The 17353-nt window shown below is 46.1% G+C and overlaps 1 protein-coding gene across 14 annotated transcripts in view; it reads left to right on the top strand.

The window, feature by feature from the left end:
* Positions 1 to 13007, top strand: part of KTN1 (kinectin 1) — a 77346-nt gene extending 64339 nt beyond the window's left edge. For 9 of the 14 annotated variants that reach the window (XM_074584236.1, XM_074584231.1, XM_074584238.1 and 6 more), the window contains 9 exons: positions 41 to 130; positions 220 to 312; positions 1665 to 1736; positions 2207 to 2290; positions 2508 to 2591; positions 4927 to 5010; positions 6646 to 6738; positions 11266 to 11389; positions 12496 to 13007. In XM_074584236.1, coding sequence (XP_074440337.1) covers positions 41 to 130; positions 220 to 312; positions 1665 to 1736; positions 2207 to 2290; positions 2508 to 2591; positions 4927 to 5010; positions 6646 to 6738; positions 11266 to 11389; positions 12496 to 12500 — 729 coding nt within the window. In that variant the 3' untranslated portion in view covers positions 12501 to 13007. The remainder of the gene's footprint in view (positions 1 to 40; positions 131 to 219; positions 313 to 1664; positions 1737 to 2206; positions 2291 to 2507; positions 2592 to 4926; positions 5011 to 6645; positions 6739 to 11265; positions 11390 to 12495) is intronic. The other 5 variants (XM_074584243.1, XM_074584242.1, XM_074584237.1 and 2 more) reach the window with 1 other exon arrangement.
* Positions 13008 to 17353: the final 4346 nt, after the last annotated feature.

Genomic DNA, 17353 nt, shown 5'->3' with positions numbered 1-17353 from the left:
CTGAGATGTGACTCTTCTGGTCCCTCTTCTCCTTTGCCAGGCTATGGAGCAGAAGTTGAAGGAGGCCGAGGAGATGCACGTACTGCTGCAACTGGAGTGTGAGAAATACAAATCGGTTCTGGCGGAGACGGTAAGTGGGATGCCCAGTTGCCTGCGCCTTGTGATGTTGCAAGCTGCCTTTCTTCTGCTCTAAGCTTTCAAACCCTTCTCTCTTCTTAGGAGGGGATTTTACAAAGGCTACAGAGGAGTGTGGAAGAAGAAGAAAGCAAATGGAAGATAAAAGTTGAAGAATCACAGAAGGAACTTAAACAGGTGTTTCTGAAGATCTGCTTTTTGTGGCAGCCGGGTGGTTTCTGCTTGAAGTCACAGAGGGTGTTTGAGGGCTGTGAAGGCAGGTGGAGAACAGCCCTGGCTGCCTGGTTTGATGTGTGTGTGACCAGTGGGTGGAAAAGGTGAAGTCTGCAACCAGTATAACAGGACTAATCCCTCCTTATAACAATAGGATTTTTGGTGCTCTGATACTCAGTTTTATGCATAGAGTGACTTTTATACTTTTTGAGGAACGTATTCCCATTTAAAAACCTAAAAAGTGGAGGAATTGTTGGTGCCTTTGGATTTGTCTGGCTATTTCTGTTGCCATCTTTACAGTAGCAAGAACAAATGAGCAGCACAGATACAAGGTCTTTGATCATTCTGACAAGGCTGTGTCCAAGTCCTTTGCAGGTGATGCAGGAGGCAGCCCGGGATCATGTAGTAATACTAATGCTGACAGGAGAGGAAGCCAAAGATTCAGGAATGTACATGTGTCCCATTAATATGCCCAGGAATATATATTTTTCTGATCCTGGCAACTCAGACCATGTTTCTATTAAAAACCTGTTTTTTTCAAAGTACATTTATGAACAGATACAGACTCTTTGTGCTAAAATTTAAGTATCATATAATCATAACAATTTTTTGGAAGCTGTTAAAATAGTGCTTAATCCATTACAGTCAACTAATTATATTTGAAATTGCCCGCAAAGCTTTCCTTTTTAGGAAGGCTGTGTTGCTAGCAGAAGTGGTAAGAAAAAAGCCTTTTATGTTTCTTTCCTAATCTCGAATTAAAAGTAGGTCAAACTGCTTTTTTGAAAGAAATTTTTTTTTCTAAAGTACTTCTGCTTAGTAAGTTTGGTTGCTGGAGTATGAGCCTGGAGCACACAGACAGTTGATTTATAAACATCATGTTTGAGGGGCTTATAAAAGGCTGTCAGATCTTGAACTGTAGGTGTGCTACCATCTGCTGCACTTACGCAGCCTCTAATAAGGCTAAACATGCTGGGTTTGGCTACATATACTACCTGGATGGAGACAGTCTTCCCTGTGTAGGAACAATATTTTTCTTACCATGGCTAATGGACAACTGTCTTAGTCCTTGTGTTCCAAATCTTTCAGGCATCTAGGCTCTAAATACGTCAAAGAACTTCTTACCTTGGGAGAAGGTAGGAAAGGTGTTCTAATGGAGACTCAGTACATTGAATTATTTGAGTGAGCATCTTTTATTCAGTCACTCTGCTTTCATCCTTAATACTTATAAATCATAGAAGCAAGCTTGTGTGTATGTGGAGAGTTTGTCTTAGACCAGCCCAACTAAATGATATATTTATCTCTCTTGAAAACTGCAGATGCATTCTTCAGTTGTTTCTTTGGAGCACGAGGTAGAGAGGTTAAAGGAAGGAATCAAAGAAGTTGAAACTGTAAGTGCAGGTGTTTTTTTTTCCTCTTTAAAGCTTTCTGTTACTTAAAACATGATTTAGGCTTAAGCTGTAAAACTAAACTTCCTAGAACTTCTCTCCTCCAAGCAGTGCAGCCTGTGCTGTAGTTTAAACTGAATCTTTTGGACAGTGTTTTTATGGAGCAGAGAAGCTGGGTACTGGAAATTGTCCTTTTTTTTTTTTTTTTTTTTTTTTTACTTCTGTACTCACCCGCTGGGGCTCTTTCCTTGTGAGACTGAGCAGTTTACTGCTTGTTGACAATCTTGGGCTTGATTCTTTATCTTTTTGAAGTGTAACACTTTAAATGTGTGTTGTGCAATCACTGGATTTGAAATGCTCTCTAAATGTCGTGGGGTATTTGATAGAAATTTATTGCTAATAATAAATCAAGAAAACGATACTGTAAGATGACACTGAAAACATCTGTTTTAACTCTGTTTTTCTGTTTCTAGCTTAAAAAAGAGAGAGAACATTTGGAAAGTGAACTAGAAAAGGCAGAAATAGAACGATCTACTTATGTTTCAGAAGTCAGAGAGGTAAACATAATTGACCAAACTGTTTTTTTTTTTTTTTACTTTTTTTCTTTTGTTTGGCTACCAGTTGGCTGGCAAACTAATCTAATGCTTAGCCCCTGTGGCTGAGGAGTTTATATACTGTGACCTTAGGGTAGAGTGACACACTAATAACTGAGCAGAAGAAAAGTGGGCATCCTACGGAGACAAATCCTAAAACTCTAAATAAACTTCATTTCAGCTCAAAGATCTGTTGACTGAATTGCAGAAAAAACTTGATGATTCATATTCTGAAGCAGTAAGACAGAATGAAGAGTTAAATTTGGTAAGAAGCTTGTTCTCCGCTGGGTACAAACTAGGTTCCCAGCATACTTATGAAGCGGAGACTTATTTCAAATCCTGTCTGTTCTGCTAACCTCTTCAGCTTGATATTTTTGTCCATTGCAATCATTTATGTAGTCTGACTTTTACAATTTGTCTCTTTCTCTGCTCCTAACAATAGCATGTCTGGTTCTTAAGACTTTTTCCAAAGTCTGTAAGACTTTCATTCCTGAAACTTCTTGAGAATCAATGTTTTACAGTGTAGACATACGCAACAGCAAATACAATGTCCTTGAAGCAACAAAAGTTGTACTCTAACAGATTTTACTTGAGGATTATTTTTTTTTTCCAAAGCTTTTGAGGATGCAACTGTGGTATCTGTGCTCTGACTGTGCAGAGCCTTCTCCATCCTCCTCTTTGTGTACAGAAATTGGCCCAAACCAATGTTAGATGAATTCAGAGTGTCCAGCTGTTCAGCAGCTGGCATCCTGATGTGGCTGAATAGCTGTGCTGGCTTTGTGCGTGCTCTGTGTTACAGTGTCTTTGGCTAGAAATGCTCTCCAGCCAATAATGCTCGTGTCCCAGCTTTTCTCAAGAAGGAGTTGGATTAACCCAGGCCAGACCTGTAGACCCAAAGATGCATGGTTTTCCAGTTTGAGCCCTTTCACTTCTTGCTTGTCTCAGTGATGTGTGTTTTAAGGCTGCAGGAGCAGTCAGATCCTTCTTCTGATTGTTTTTTAACAGTGCTTTTTTGCTTTTGAGCCGGAATTGGGGAAGGTTGTCTCCGTCACTATGCCTTTGTGCTGTAGAGTGGTTGATGGTACAACCTGTCACTGCAGGCTGATCTCACCAGGGTACTGCCACTAATATAACTGGGTTAAAATAGTTGATTTCTTAAAAAAACCCACGACAATAACAGTCCGCTTAAGTTAATAGTATGCTTGGCAAGTCTAGTATAGCATTGATTAGCATCCCGCCTCAGCAACCAAAGCCTCCCATTTTGAAGGCAAGGGAAATGGGAATTGAATGCATATCTGGGAGTTAATCAGTAAACGCCAACCTCTTGAATATAAGAGACAACAATCTATTACGTCTGTAACAACAAAAGCTTAAAAAGCTGAGCTCCCTGCTAGGGCAGCTTGGCTGCAATGTGACGGTGGTGGAAGCGTGAGGAGGCGGTAAACAACTAACTTCGTGCAAATGGCTCGGGAATGCTGTCCAGTGTACGTGAGTGATTTTTACAGGAGGTTGAGGCATGGAAACGATGGGATTTCAAAAAGCATTTCCCACTAATTTATAAGGCGAGTAAGGAGAGAAGCTGAAGCTCCACAGTGCTTCCCCAAAATGTAGAAAACCAGCGTCTGCCAGTCCAGGTGCTCCAAAGGGGGGAACCTTGCAAGGGTGAGACAAACATAATGCGTAGGTTTGGAAATCTGTGAGAACTCAGGGCTCTGAGTAGCCTATTGTTCACTTCTTTAATCCCCTGCTGGCTCCCAAGAAGACTGACAGGAGGAATAGTGAACATCAGCACAGTGCACTTCAGAGGCACAAATCCAACAAAACTGGCACTCGAGCTTCTTGTTAGCGCTCCTCTTTGAGGCTCAAGCCTCAAGTGTTGTGGCTGGTTCTACATGCCGTGTTGAAGAGCAATCAAAATATTCTTTAAAAAAAATGTTTATATCCTTTGGAAGGCTGTAGTTTAAGGGTAGCCGGTACAAAAGCATTCAGCCTTCTTGACTGAAATAGTTTCACTTTTTTGGATTGATTCTAAACACAATCGACAACTTAATATAGCCCTGTCAGTGATTCATGCCTTGATGTGACATTAACAGACTGGTTAAGTCAACATAGTTGTAGTGAGCGGTGCTTTATGAAGATGACAAGCAGAGCTTTTTAGTTTATTCAGCAGGAAAGTGACTGCGTAGCCTGAATTAGGAAGATGACAATCTACGTTTTTGCATATTTGCCGTGAATTAAGTTGAAGTCTGGGCTGACTGGTAATAAGAGTGCTGGAGAGGCTTACGTACTTTCAGTATTGCTAATGTTCCTACTGGCAATATAGTTTAAAAGTCAAAACCACTTGTGATCAAGCTGATGCCAACCATGTCTTTTCTTCTGTAGTTTCCATTCTTTACATTTATCTTTACAGATGGAGTCTCTCTTCCTTGACTGTCCTTGTAAACCTCGTCATACGTGTTGACTAATCCAACGTGTGCGATAATTGTTCGTAGTCTTACTCCCTTTGCAGTCAGTGTGCACTGGGTTAATCTGTGGGACAGACAGATGAAAGCTCTGTGTATGCGAGGGGAAACTGATTTTCTTTGTTAACTATTTTGCAGCTGAAAACACAGCTAAACGAAACACTATCAAAACTCAAAGTTGATCAAAACGAGAGACAGAAGGTAGCTGGTGACTTGCCCAAGGTAAGAAGAGCCCCTTAACCGTTGCAGATCTAAATGTCATCGAAACCCTTGAGTTCTGTAATCTTGCACTGCTGGAAAATGTGGTGATTTGAGCAGCTTGAGCAGACTGCCTGCCTAGTGGGGTGTCTTACTCCACTCGTTGCTTCCCCAGGGGACTGGGACTGTGGGTGTAAGAGCTCATGCAAGATACCCGCATGTCTGCTAAATGATAAAAATGCAGCAAACAGCTCTGTTTAGTAAGCTTTTTTGAAAGAATCTCTTGTCTGTGATAATTTTATGACAATGGGAACAAGATTTGGGGCTGACAAATAATTCTTTATTTAAAGAAACCCAACCTGCAAGAAAGCTGGGGAGGGGCTGTTTGCAAGGGCATGTAGCAAGAGGACCAGGGGCAATGGTTTTTAGCTAGAGCAAGGCAGGTTTAGATTAGACATTAGGAAGAAGTTCTTTACAATGAGGGTGGTGAGACACTGGAACAGGTTGCCCAGAGAGGTGGTGGAGGCCCCATCCCTGCAGACATTCAAGGCCAGGCTGGATGAGGCTCTGAGCAACCTGATCTAGTTAAAGATGTCCCTGCTTACTGCAGGGGGGTTGCTCTAGATGACCTTTAAAGGTCCCTTCCAACCCAACACATTCTAATCACATTCATGATTCTAATAACAAGCCCATCCCACAGTCCTACACCCTCACCACAGCCTGAAGCTTTTAAATCCAATCTCAAAGGGTAGCGGTTACAAGTTGGTTTACAAGCTGGCTGCCTGTTTGCACGTAGTTACAAACCCAGGAGACCGCAAATCTTTATAAAGTTAGCTCTACGCGAGCTTGATGAGACAAGCAGGTGGGTTACCTCTGCTCCTCCTCAGTGGTCGCTCTTGCAAGATGGAAGATGGATTGGAGTGGGAAATCTTTAAGCGTGAGAGGTCTCAGTGCTGTCTGTCACCCCAGAAATGAACCTCTCGGGGGAGAATTGATAAATGGAGGCAAGAATAGCCTGCGGAGTGGCTGAGCTTGGCCTCCAGACTGTGTAACACCGTGTTCCTTCTGCGGGAGATGCACAGCAGGGAAATTAGACTGTGTTCCTGTAGGGCTGGAGTGGGGAGAGCCTTGTCCTGGGATAAGGGACAGATGATGACAAAAGCAGTTCTAGGAGGTGAGAAGACAAAGGAGACCTCCTGCAATAACGTGTTTAAAACATTTTGCTCAGGATGATTATATGGGATGTTGACATATGAAGTGAGTGATGCTGATGTCCCTAGTTCATGGTATGTTCTACATAAATGCAGATCTATGATTAGGCTTTGCCTGTGCTGTTAACGCTTGCACAAAAAAAATCGCTGCACAATTTTACCTAATAACTTGACATGAGACTATTAAAGCTTCCCAGTAGAATTGCTTTCAAATGCAGGCAGGCTGACATGCAACATCCTGATTGTAAAGGAGACATGTCAATCTTGGCAAACGTGTTAGTCCCCTGGGCAAATTTGCCATAAAACAGATTTCCTCCTGAACAAGGATTTCCTGTGTCTCTAGTGCTCTTGGGGAGATGGGGTTTTGCATCTCAGCCTTTGCTAATTGTGCCTCCTCTGTGGGTTTGATTTTTTTTTTTTTTTTTTTTTTTTCTCCCCTCTCCTACAGGCCCAGGAGTCTTTGGCATCTCTTGAGAGAGAAATTGGAAAAGTTGTTGGGGATGCCAACGTTATTGAAAACAGCGATGTTTGCACAGAGTCGGTGAGTGTTTCTTTTGAGCCCCTGCTCAGGGGCAACTCAAATCTCATGCAAAGTATGAACTTTGGGAAGTGAGGTCCAGTGAAGGAATAGAGTATGTGCTGCTGATGGTAGATTAAGGTCGGTGAAAATTCCTGTCCTACAACTTGTCAGGGTGGTGTCCTGGAGCTGAATCCCGAGGATGCATTGGGAGTGCTGCTGTCATCTGGATCGTGATCTCTTTCCCATGGCTTCAATTTGCAAGGAGGAAGGGGAGAAATTATGGACAGGAGATCTGGGCTTCCAGTGGGTTGTTGGTTTGGTTTGGACAAAAGCGGGAATATCCCCAGACTTGTCCCTTCAAGAAGGGAAGCTAAAAATAAATCTGCTGATAACTAAATGAGCGTAGAATGCTAACTGTTGGGTCGGCACTTGCTGACATCTGTAACGCCAAAGAAAGAAGGCGGTCTTCCGTGCCCTCTGACACCAGGGCAGAGAATGTCTCTTGCCAGAGCATTGACCCTCCTGGTCCTCTGTAGCTGTGGGCAAGAGCATGTTCTTAGCCACTGGTAGGTGCTAGAATTCGTCTTCAGCTGGTCCTGGCTCCTGGGAATCTCTGCTTTGTTCTGTGAGTCGGGACTCTCTAGACCGATGGTGTTTTTATTCTCCAGCAATGGCATTGCAGTTGCAGGGGCTGGAATTGGGTGGACTCTGGGGTGGCCTGTTTTCACGCTTGCAGGCGACTCGCCTGGGCCCGTGGGCTACTCTGCACAGATGATTGCTGAACTGCTTGTGTAACTGGTGCTCCCAGTGCTGGCCCTAAAACGACACCACCTGTACAAGTGGCTGAGTCGTGGCTTCGGAACTGGGCTTCCCCATCTCTGGAAAAGAGAGCTTTCACACCAAATTCAAAATACCTTCAGAACAGCTTTCCAGAAGGCAATTGGGAAGGGGAAGGCTAAAGCAGATGCCTTCCCAGCACGTTTTACACAGCTAAGTGGTGTCAACGGAACTCATTACCCATTTTCTTCTGATGGATGGAGTGGAAGGAAACACTGGCGTTTGAGGGGGAGAGGAGCACTTGCTGGTAGGACAAATAATTTATATCAACTCCTTTTAGCTGCTGAAAATAAGTAGCTTCATCAGCTGCGGGAGGAAGCTCGGAGTCCTCTAAGGAGTACTGTAGAAAAGCCTTTGCCTCTGTAGTCATTAGCAGAAATGAAATGGCTTTTCCAGAGCAATCGGTCGTGGATGCTGATCGACCCTTGCGTTGTGGGCTCACTGTGTCTGAGCCAGAGTTGTAGCTGGGCCTGTGAGACCATGGATGTCCCACCCTGAGAGCTGGAGAGATGGTAGGTCTGCCGAGCCCTCTCCTGTGTTGCCAGCAGAGACCAGGCAGTGACAGTGACAATCGGGTGCTCAGTGTCCCTGCCTGCAGCAGGTTGGAGAAGAAAAGCCCTTCTCAGACCAATGCCCAACTGCTCACTCTCTGCTGTGCCTCTATGGCTTATCCAAGAGGGGTACAGCAGAACAGCGATGCCAGTAGCCATGGCATTTTATGTCTGGTGACGCTGGTGAGCCCTTCAGAGCCGGGTGTCATTAGATGTGCCCTGCGGTGGCTCAACTATGCTAGTTTGATTTAATTGCTCTAGCCTTAACTGGCGTAACCCCTCTGGCTTGTGCCTTGCTCTGCTGTTGCTGCGTGGGCGTGTTGCAGAACCCAAACCAGGTTTCCTTGAGAATATCCATCACTTTATTCTGAAGAGGAGTGTGGAAAAACAGTCCTAAGAAACCTGTAATTAAGCCTTCGTTAGGAAAAATACGTTAATTGTCTAAACGGCACTCTTGACAGGTAGCCATTTGCAGAGGCTGGAATTAGAACATTTTCTTTATCTTCTTCCCCAAGCCCTTTTTGCTGCTTTTTCTTTTTTTGAGGGGAAAAAAGAAGCTGTCTCCCCAGAAGCCTAAAAATCCAGCTTAAAATAGCTCTCGGATTAAAAAAAGAAAGTCTTCTAGCCACTTCCACCTAGCAACAGTGTCTTTTTTTTTTTTTTTTTTTTTAAGAAGGACCTGAAAACACATGCTCGAAAATGGGCATATTTGTTCCTTCTGGGTACTGAAACCAACCCACAAAATTGAGAAATGATGCTTGCGTAAACCCTCAAACACATTCTGTGTGTTTTCTTTAGACTCCTTTTCTTTCTATTTAAAAATAGACCATTTGGTTTTTCTAATCAGCTTCCTTGTCACTTGTGGGACTAGATGATGACTAAAGGGTGCCTTTTAGTATTCTTTAAGGACGTCATTTATATTCATCAGCTTGCTTAGGCAGTAAACTTCTGAGGCTTACGTGAAATGTAATGTGCTTTTCCCCCCAGATCTCAGTGTAAAACTGTGTGTGCATCATTGAAAACTGGAAATGCCGTACGATTAAAGCATGGCAGAGGGGAATCTGTCGGTTCAGCGCCTGTCTTAGCCACTGGGTCTGTGATGGCAGGGGGTTCCCCACTACCATCCTCTTACTCTTCATCCCCAAGACACGCTTTCCCTTGAGTCACAGAGAGCATGGGGCTGGGGCACAGCAATGACTGCATAAGGCGGATTTTGCGCTCCTAGGTCAGCAGAAGCCACTGTGTGGCTGTGTTGAGCCCAAATCCATCAGTAGCTGGTCAGGATTGGCCGTGAGAGGGCTGGGGATGTCTGTAATTGATGAGTAAACACTGCCTGATAGAAGTGAAGCCACAAACCAGAAGCGGGGGAGGAAGGACAGAAGGGAGAGAAGAGCTCCTCCCAGAGACGAGGGCTGAGAGTGAATTGAAAGGCTCCTTCATTGCTTCTGCTCGTGATGGTTTCTACGCTAATGCACACACACTTTCATACCCAGCATTATTGGTCAGTGCCGCCATTCATTCATTTGCTGGGATGCTAATTGCATTTGCCTTTCCACTTTCATCAGTCTGGATGAGATTGCTAAGCGAAGTCTTAGTCTTGACCGACCTGATTTTCTACTTTAATAAGGGTAAAAGAGGTTAAGGCTACTCTAATACAGATTCCCAATGATTTTTTTACAGTAGAAAAATTGTTTACCGGTTGCACTTAAGTAAGAGCTCTGCAATATATTGCTTTGTTCTCTTGCCTGAGCCCAAAGTAGTTTCCGTAATGGTGCAGGTGGTTGAGTTTGATTTACTGCCCGCTCTGCGTTAGTAGCGAGGCTTGCGGCATTTCCATCCAAATGGGAGCTGGGAAAGTGGCCCTCTCTGAACTCGCTCTAATTTCCCTGAAACTCCAGGGAGAGATTTGCAACAGCATTAGGCATCAGTCTCATTCTCTTAGTAAAACCACTTTTAGGTGGAGCGGAGTTGGCCAACGTTGAGCGCTTGCAAACACCTCTGTGCTCATATTGAGAATCAGGTACTTCGGTATTGCTGACTCCAAGGTGGATTTTGCGTATTTTTAGCTGCTAAATTGCAAAGGAAAACTCTCCGACGGGTTATCTGCACGGCTGTATTACGAGCTGAATAAAGAGTAGTAGTGTGTTTTAGATGTGGAGTTCTTTGTATGTCTCTGGAGGAGCTAATCAATAAAGGTAATAAAACAGGGATTATATCCCTGTTAGCTCAGCGAGACTGGCTTTGGGGAGGGGGAAAGAGTCCGTTTCGAGTTGTGATGCTTCCCTATCAATAAACTGTTGAATTCCTTTAAAAAAAAAAGCATTTATTTTTGTTTTAAAAAGCAAGCTCAGCATTTTCACCTCAGCACAGGAAAACAGTTTTTTAGCTCTCAGTAGCTTTATTTTTGCCTTTTCTCTGTGATGACTGGTCCTTAGACTGCTTCGTGAAGTCCTCATCCAAGTCTGGGTGTCTCTGGCAAGCAGGGATTTCACAAGGGCTTGCAGCAGAGGGTGGAGCCGTGGGGACAGCTGGTGGGCAAGCAGCCCATGTCCCGAGCCTGAACAGGAGCCACTGGTGCTGCGGTGTGGGTGGGGAAAGGTGTGTGTCTCCAGCCAGCTGTTTCAAATGGTTTCACAGCTGGAGCTGCCTTGTGTTGGGTATCGCATGCTGCTGAGGACACCATCCCACAGATCCACCTACAGACCGAGTCCTTGGTGGTCCCGCAGCCTTGTTGTTACAGCTGTGGGGGTCAGGAGTCATCCCTTCCGCTGTGCTTGGTCTGCGGAGTGAAGCACGTGCTCTTGTCTGCGTGGGGTTTTCAGATGGGCTCCTGGCGACCCGGGCCAATAACTTTTTCTGGGGATATGAGCACAATTCCTGGAAGCAGCGAGTAAGCGGAGGCCCGGGCAGGGAGGATGGGAGCTGGAGGTCAGGGATGCTCTCACTGCCATTCAGCCTGTACAGGTAATTCCCTGGAATGGGAAACAGCTTCTTGACTTTGAACTGTGTTCTCTTTAAATGTGGCCATAACCTTCTGACTTACAAGAATTGTTCCCATCTGCGCAGCGAGTTGTAATTTTATACGGAGGATCTAATTCTAGGCTTTCTTGGTAATTAGATTGTAAATGAGTTTTTAATGATTTTTTTTTTCTTCTTCCAGGAATTGACTGATAAAAGACTAAATGTGGCGGTGAATCTTAACCAGGATGTAGGTCATCTCAAGAAGCTGCTCGTGTCAGTAAGCCAAATGCTGTCAAAGGGACGAGAACACTACCAGCTAGTAGGTAGGTGCGACTGGTGGCCGCCTGGTTGAACAGGGTGGATGTCAGGAAGGACACTGGTCTGTGATGGCAGGACCCCGTTCAGATTTAACAAGTCAGGTGTCAAAATCTGAGACTTTCAGTGTGCAGATCATCAAAAGCTTCTAGTAGGCAGTGGATTTGTTCCTCTCCGGATACATACTTCAGTTACCTGGGACTAATTTCACATTCCCATGTCCCTCTCTAGGCACGTAACTCTCTATCCCTCCCTTCCACTGCCTCTGCTTCATGCAGCAGGTTTCCCAAAGTTTTGTTCTCTCAGTGCCTTGTTTCCTTCATCCCGGTTCCACGAGCAAAATGTCTACACTTCTATGCTCTGACTGTGTTGGGATGGAGGATATAAAGTGTCCCACTGGGCTTTCGCTGAGTTACGGGCAATGGCTTGCTGTGGTCACGGGGATATGAGTATCTGTAGCATCAGTCTGGCATGAACTCTTCATCCAATTATAGACAACACAAACAAGGCTTTTATTTTAATATACAGCCAACTTGGAAACCTGGGCCTTTGTGGTTGACTGCATCATTCTGATAAACTTCTTAAATGACCCAAAGTTAGCTAACGGTTGGATAAACTGGAGATGCTAAACTTTCTCAGGAAGCAGATGCAGCTTGTGAGCGGGGTCTGAAGACAGGTTGGGAGCTGTGCCATTTGGGGGGCAGCAAAGCCTTGGCACTGAACGAGCTGCTACAAGAAGTGTCAGAACTTCCCCTCGTCTACTGAGGATGGGGACTTGGGTTTTTTTTCCCTAATTTAGGTATTATTTTTTTTTTCTGTTCCTGCCTCTGCATGGGCGGCACAAGCTGGTCTTAAGGCCGGTAATATGGTGTTGGTGGTGGGGTGAGGCCAGTCGGGTGGGACGGGCTCGGTGCAGATGGGAGGAAGGTGTTGGCTCTGCCTTGGCCTCTGCTCTTGGAGGCTGCTCTTGCTCAGCTGCCACCACCCTGTCTCGTTCCCCCGGGCTTCGTTGCAGGCCGGTACTAACGAAGCGGCTGGCAAGGCACAGATTTGCTTGAACAACTGCCCTTTGGAAATGGCTCGGCTGACCTGGCGTTTTGTGTTTCTCTTGCAGAATGAAGTCACGGGGGAATCGTTAATTTGAGGATAGCAGAAGGCATTGTATTATATTTTGCCAAATTAAAGCCTTATTTATGTTTTCACCCTTTCTACTTCGTCAGAAACACTGAACAGAGTTTTGTCTTTTCTAATCCTTGTTAGACTACTGATTTAAAGAAAAAACCCCAACTCTGTAGACACCTCCAGAGTTTAGTTTTATAATAAAAATGAACCTGTTTGGATAATTAGACCTTTACATTCCTGGAGAGACAGTAAACACATAATCTTTTATCTTATTTTGCTCAATAAAACTTGTTCAGAAAACTCCAACGTGGTAAAGTCACCAATGGGATATAACATTTTAATACTGATGTTGTACACTGTTTTACTTAATTACATTTTTGGGATTAGCTGCCTCTGACTTCAACCTCAAGTAAACACTCCTTTTTTTTTCCTTTTTTTTTTTTTTTTTGGTTGCTAATGTAATCAGTTTTTGTAATGGTGTCAGCAAATAAAGGGATGCTATTATTCAAGGTGTTCCTGCTCTCTTCTTTGAACTGAATGGGGATGACTCGGGTGAGATTTCCACCTCTCCCTTCCCTGAAACGAACATCAGGCTGTACTTGGTTTTGGGCAGAGGAGGAGGCACAAGCTTGAGAAGCAGCAAATTGGGGTGCTTGCAAGCTTCAGAGCAAGTCTTTCTTTTGAAGAAAAGGCGCTAAGGTTTTAAAAAGCCCACAAGAATTCCCCAGAAAACCATCAGGCGAACTGTGGTTCCATGTCATGTAATGTCTTTGGGGAAAAATTGGGGAGTAGACGGGAGAGGAACAGTTAGAAACGTGGGTTTGGATGGCAAAGCCAGCTTTTGTGGGGGTGTTGGCCACCACCGGCATGCCAAGTATCTCCGTTTGCCCTGGACCTGCCTCCTGGATGGGAATCTGTGGTGGAAGGAGGTTTGGGGTGGGTTGGATGCTCTGTTACTGGGGGCTTCATTGGGAACAAACCTGGGGAGGGACATTGGGATGGGGCTTTTTCGGGGGATGTGGGGTGATGAGGTGGCCCTCCTCTGCTTTGGGTTTTTAAGTGTCTCTTAGGGGAACCCTTCAGTTCTGTGGAAGATTCTCCAGTAAGGAAGGTGAGATGTTCCTGGGCTCTTGATAATACTTGAGGACATGATTTGTCTGAGGGAAGGCAACAAAACAGGGGCCAAAGTGGTAAAATGGTTCAGACTGCTCACTCTGAGTTTTTCATGCTCACCTTTGTGGGATTTTTTGGTTAATATTCTTTTGTCATCCACCCCTCTTGAGCAGCCAGCCAGGAGGTGAAGAATGGACCCAGTGGTTTCCTGGGTGATGCAAGCCCTGCTGAGGGCTGTGAAATAGCTCAGAAGAGGGAGAGAAAAGTGAAAAACCCATGTTTCATCACAAAAGCTACCCTTGGGTTTCAACAGTCGCCGTTAAAGCTGTCATGTTCCTTGGAGATGTTATTTCATGGAGTAAAAACTCAAATGCTGTTAGTCTAACTGTTTTATAGGTGAAGTAGAAAGCATTTCTAGTGCCAGGGACATCTCCTGCAACTAGATCTAAGGAAAACCTGAACCCTGGAGGATCTCCACACTTGCCCAGGTTATGGTTGGAGGCTGATCCTTTGGCAGATGTCAAGAGACCTATTTTTTTGGGTAAGTAGCAGCTTAATGGATCTGTGAAGATTTGACTGGAAACTACTTATGAACATAACCCACGAGCTTCAGTGGTGGGAGTTTGGGCTGGGAGTGTTGTGGTGTTGCTCTGATGGCAACATCCTGCCCATCTGGAGAGTCTTCATGGCCACCCTGGCTGGGAAGCTCCTCTTCTTTGAAGCTCTGTCACTCAGTAAAATGCCTGGTGGTGGAGGCAGGTGCTGCCTATGGTGGTCGTGTGGGAGAGCAGACTGAGTTTCTGCTGTTGTATCCGTGTTTTGGTGTGTGGTTGGGTGGAAGCTCAACCTTCTCCTAGATCAGATACTCTCCTTTGGCTCCCCCATGCATGTGAGTCTGGGCTGTGTGATTTGCTCCTCTCCTTTCCCCTTATGGATAAGAGCAATGGACAGCAGGGAATCTTCACAAGGAACTGTTTCCCATCTTCCCTGGGCTCACCAGGTCACAATGCTTCCAGGATCTGTGGATAACTGGTCTAGGGGTGCTCGGGGCCTTCCTGCATGTTGTCTTGCTGTGTGCGTTGCTGGTTGGAGATCACGCAGAGATGGGCACTAGTGGATTCCCTCCATTGTGGACCTCCTTCCCTGTGTTCAGGTGGGGCATTCCTTTGGCAGACCCTGAGAAAGCTGGTGGTGAGACACAGGTTGCACAGGTACCAAGTGGGGGAGGGTCGGTTTGCCTGTGTCTGTCCCCAGTGTGGTGCCACGAAGGCAGAGCAGGTTGGGGAGCTGCTGTGTTCATCCCGCCTCCCTTCCAACTGCTCAGCTGGAACTTGGCGCTGGCAATGTCCCAATGAAAACTGGGGTCTCCCGGTAAAGGGGTGTCTCTTTTTCCTAAAAAACCCACGGGTTTTCAAATGCTGATGGTGCCTCATTTAAGGAAGAAATGCTCCTGGAAGGGAAGGCAGTGCCTGGAGCGTGTCTGGGTGCAACCTTTGGAGAAGCGAAGGTGGGGTGAGCATGGAGATAGAAATCTGTGTCTCCGGGCTCTTGATTTTCTGTGGGGTTAAGCTGCAGAGCAAGGGCTGACGGTGCTGCTGCAGTGCTTAGTTTGAAAGGGGAGAGGTTTGCAGCATCATTCCCTTTCTCAGCAGAAATCCTCACAGGAGAGGATGCGAGACCTTTCATTTTGAAATTTAAGTGCAGGTTTTTTATTTTGCTTTAGGAGACGTACGGAGGCGTTGCAGGCAGCTGTAAAAAGATCCCCTGAACAGCCCAGCTGAGCAAACCCTAATCCCCTCTCTGAAGGGTGAAGAGAGGTTAGGATGGTTCCCCTGGAGCCGGTGGGAAGGGGAATGGATGCTGTTCCATCTTGGTGTCCTCTCTAGCCCTTGGTAAAATGCGGCTGCTGGGAGTCGTCTCTGAAATTTGGAAGGCTTTAGCTTGCTGATTGGGTCACTAAGAAATCCCTCCTGCCCCGAGCATCTGCTGCGATGAAGCGTAAAGACCGGAAAAAAACAACCGTGTGTGTGTGGGGAGCTGATTCATCAAAACAAAGGTAGAGCTGGTACGTGCGCGTTGTCCCAGCCCCACCGCAAGCCTCCGCTTCTCCGCAGACCTTCAGCCCTTGGTTTCCAGCCTGGTCGGGAGCCGCAGCAGGAGGCAGCTTGGGCTCTGCCCGCGCTAGAGGGAGACAATAGCTAATGGATACAGGGATGCTTTTCTTGGAAAAAGCCCAAACGGAGATGTTCGGATGCTGGCGATGGGTATTATTTATTTATTTATTTATTTAATTGCGAGGCCGGCGTGATTGGCGCTGGGCGAAGCTGTGTGCTGTAAGCTGCCTGCGGTGCGGTGCTGGCTGTCGGGTGTTGCTGGGCCTGATTTCTCCTGCAAAATGGAGTTCTTGCTTTCTGCTCTTTACCAGCCCCTTCCAAAGGGAAACGAGAAACGCGGGGGGAGGCTCTGAGCCGTCTGTTTACTCCCGCTGAAGTTGTGCTGCCTCTTCGTCCTCCCTAAGCAGGAACCTCCCACCCTTCCCCAGCTGTTCCCAGCAGACGCCAGCAGCACGTTGTTCGTGTCATAGCTGCCGGTGGGTTTTCTCGGGCAATGACTCACCCGGCTATTTATTATCGTGATTAAAAAAGAAATCTCATGCAACTTTAATTCAACCCCGAATAATTCAAATGATTTTGCCGCAAAACCCCTTTGCGGCGGCGCAGCTGTGTTTTCTCCCCAGGGCTCCTGGTGCCATGGGGCTGTTGGGGGTCCCTGCCACCATGGTCCCAGTGTCCCCCTTGCCTGGTGTGTGACCTTGGCCCTTTTCTGCAGCACTTGCAGTGCCCTTCGCAGTCAGATGGGAATTTCTTTGAATCATATGCTGGTCACCGAGGCTCTTGCCTGGCTGGTTTTGGCAGGGCTCTGCCTTTCGCCTTGGACAGGGGGGTTGTACTGGGGGGTTCTTCTGCAGATCTTGGTGGAAGCTGTGAGCAGGGAGAGCTGCTGCTGGCCAGGTAGGAGTTTAAGGAAGCACCCAGGAGGGGAGAAACACCATTTCTGCCTGCTTCGTCGGCTAAACTTAGCCAGGATGCAAAGTCAGGAGGCAGTCCAACTCCAAGGTGAGGACGGCACAGTGCAGGAGCTTCCCTTCATCGCCTGGGCCCTTTGATATACTCAGATTTGTTTGGTTAAATGTCATCTTCCAGCAAATTCTTCTCCATGGGTTCAGAACACTCATGTGTCCTAGCTGGAGAGGAAAGGTCGTACGGAGAAAGAGCCTCTGACAATGCTATGGGATGCTCAGTCTCCAAAAACTTTAAAAATGAAATGGAGATAGCTTGAATGCTGGAAAAGTAGTAATTTTCTTCCACCTGTTTCTGGAGATCTAGCTTGCTCTGACAAAATCCCTGTGGCTCCCCTGCAGCAGTGTCCTGGGGTGGCGAGAGAGGAGTGATGGGTGCTCGATGGAGGGAGGTTTAGCCAAGTGTCTTCATGGAGGGCATCTTCTTTCCCGGACTTGCTTAAAATAAGCCTGGACTAGCTTCCTGAAGGTATGAATGATGCTGGTTTTGCTGAGAGCTCTGCCTGTCGCAGGGGCAGGACTAGAGACCTGAGAAGTGGCCTCAGCCTGTCGGAGCTTCATCTGGATCTTGTCCTCTGTGAGACTCCACCAAAGCAAACGGGTCAGTAAAGGCCTTGAGGAGTTTTCAAAGCCTACATGTAAGACCAGGAGTACAGGG

This window comes from Larus michahellis, chromosome 4 (assembly GCF_964199755.1).
Source record: "Larus michahellis chromosome 4, bLarMic1.1, whole genome shotgun sequence".
NCBI classification, from domain to species: Eukaryota; Metazoa; Chordata; class Aves; order Charadriiformes; family Laridae; genus Larus; species Larus michahellis.
Note: the sequence above shows the minus strand (reverse complement) of the source record. Positions and strands in the feature narration are given on the sequence as shown.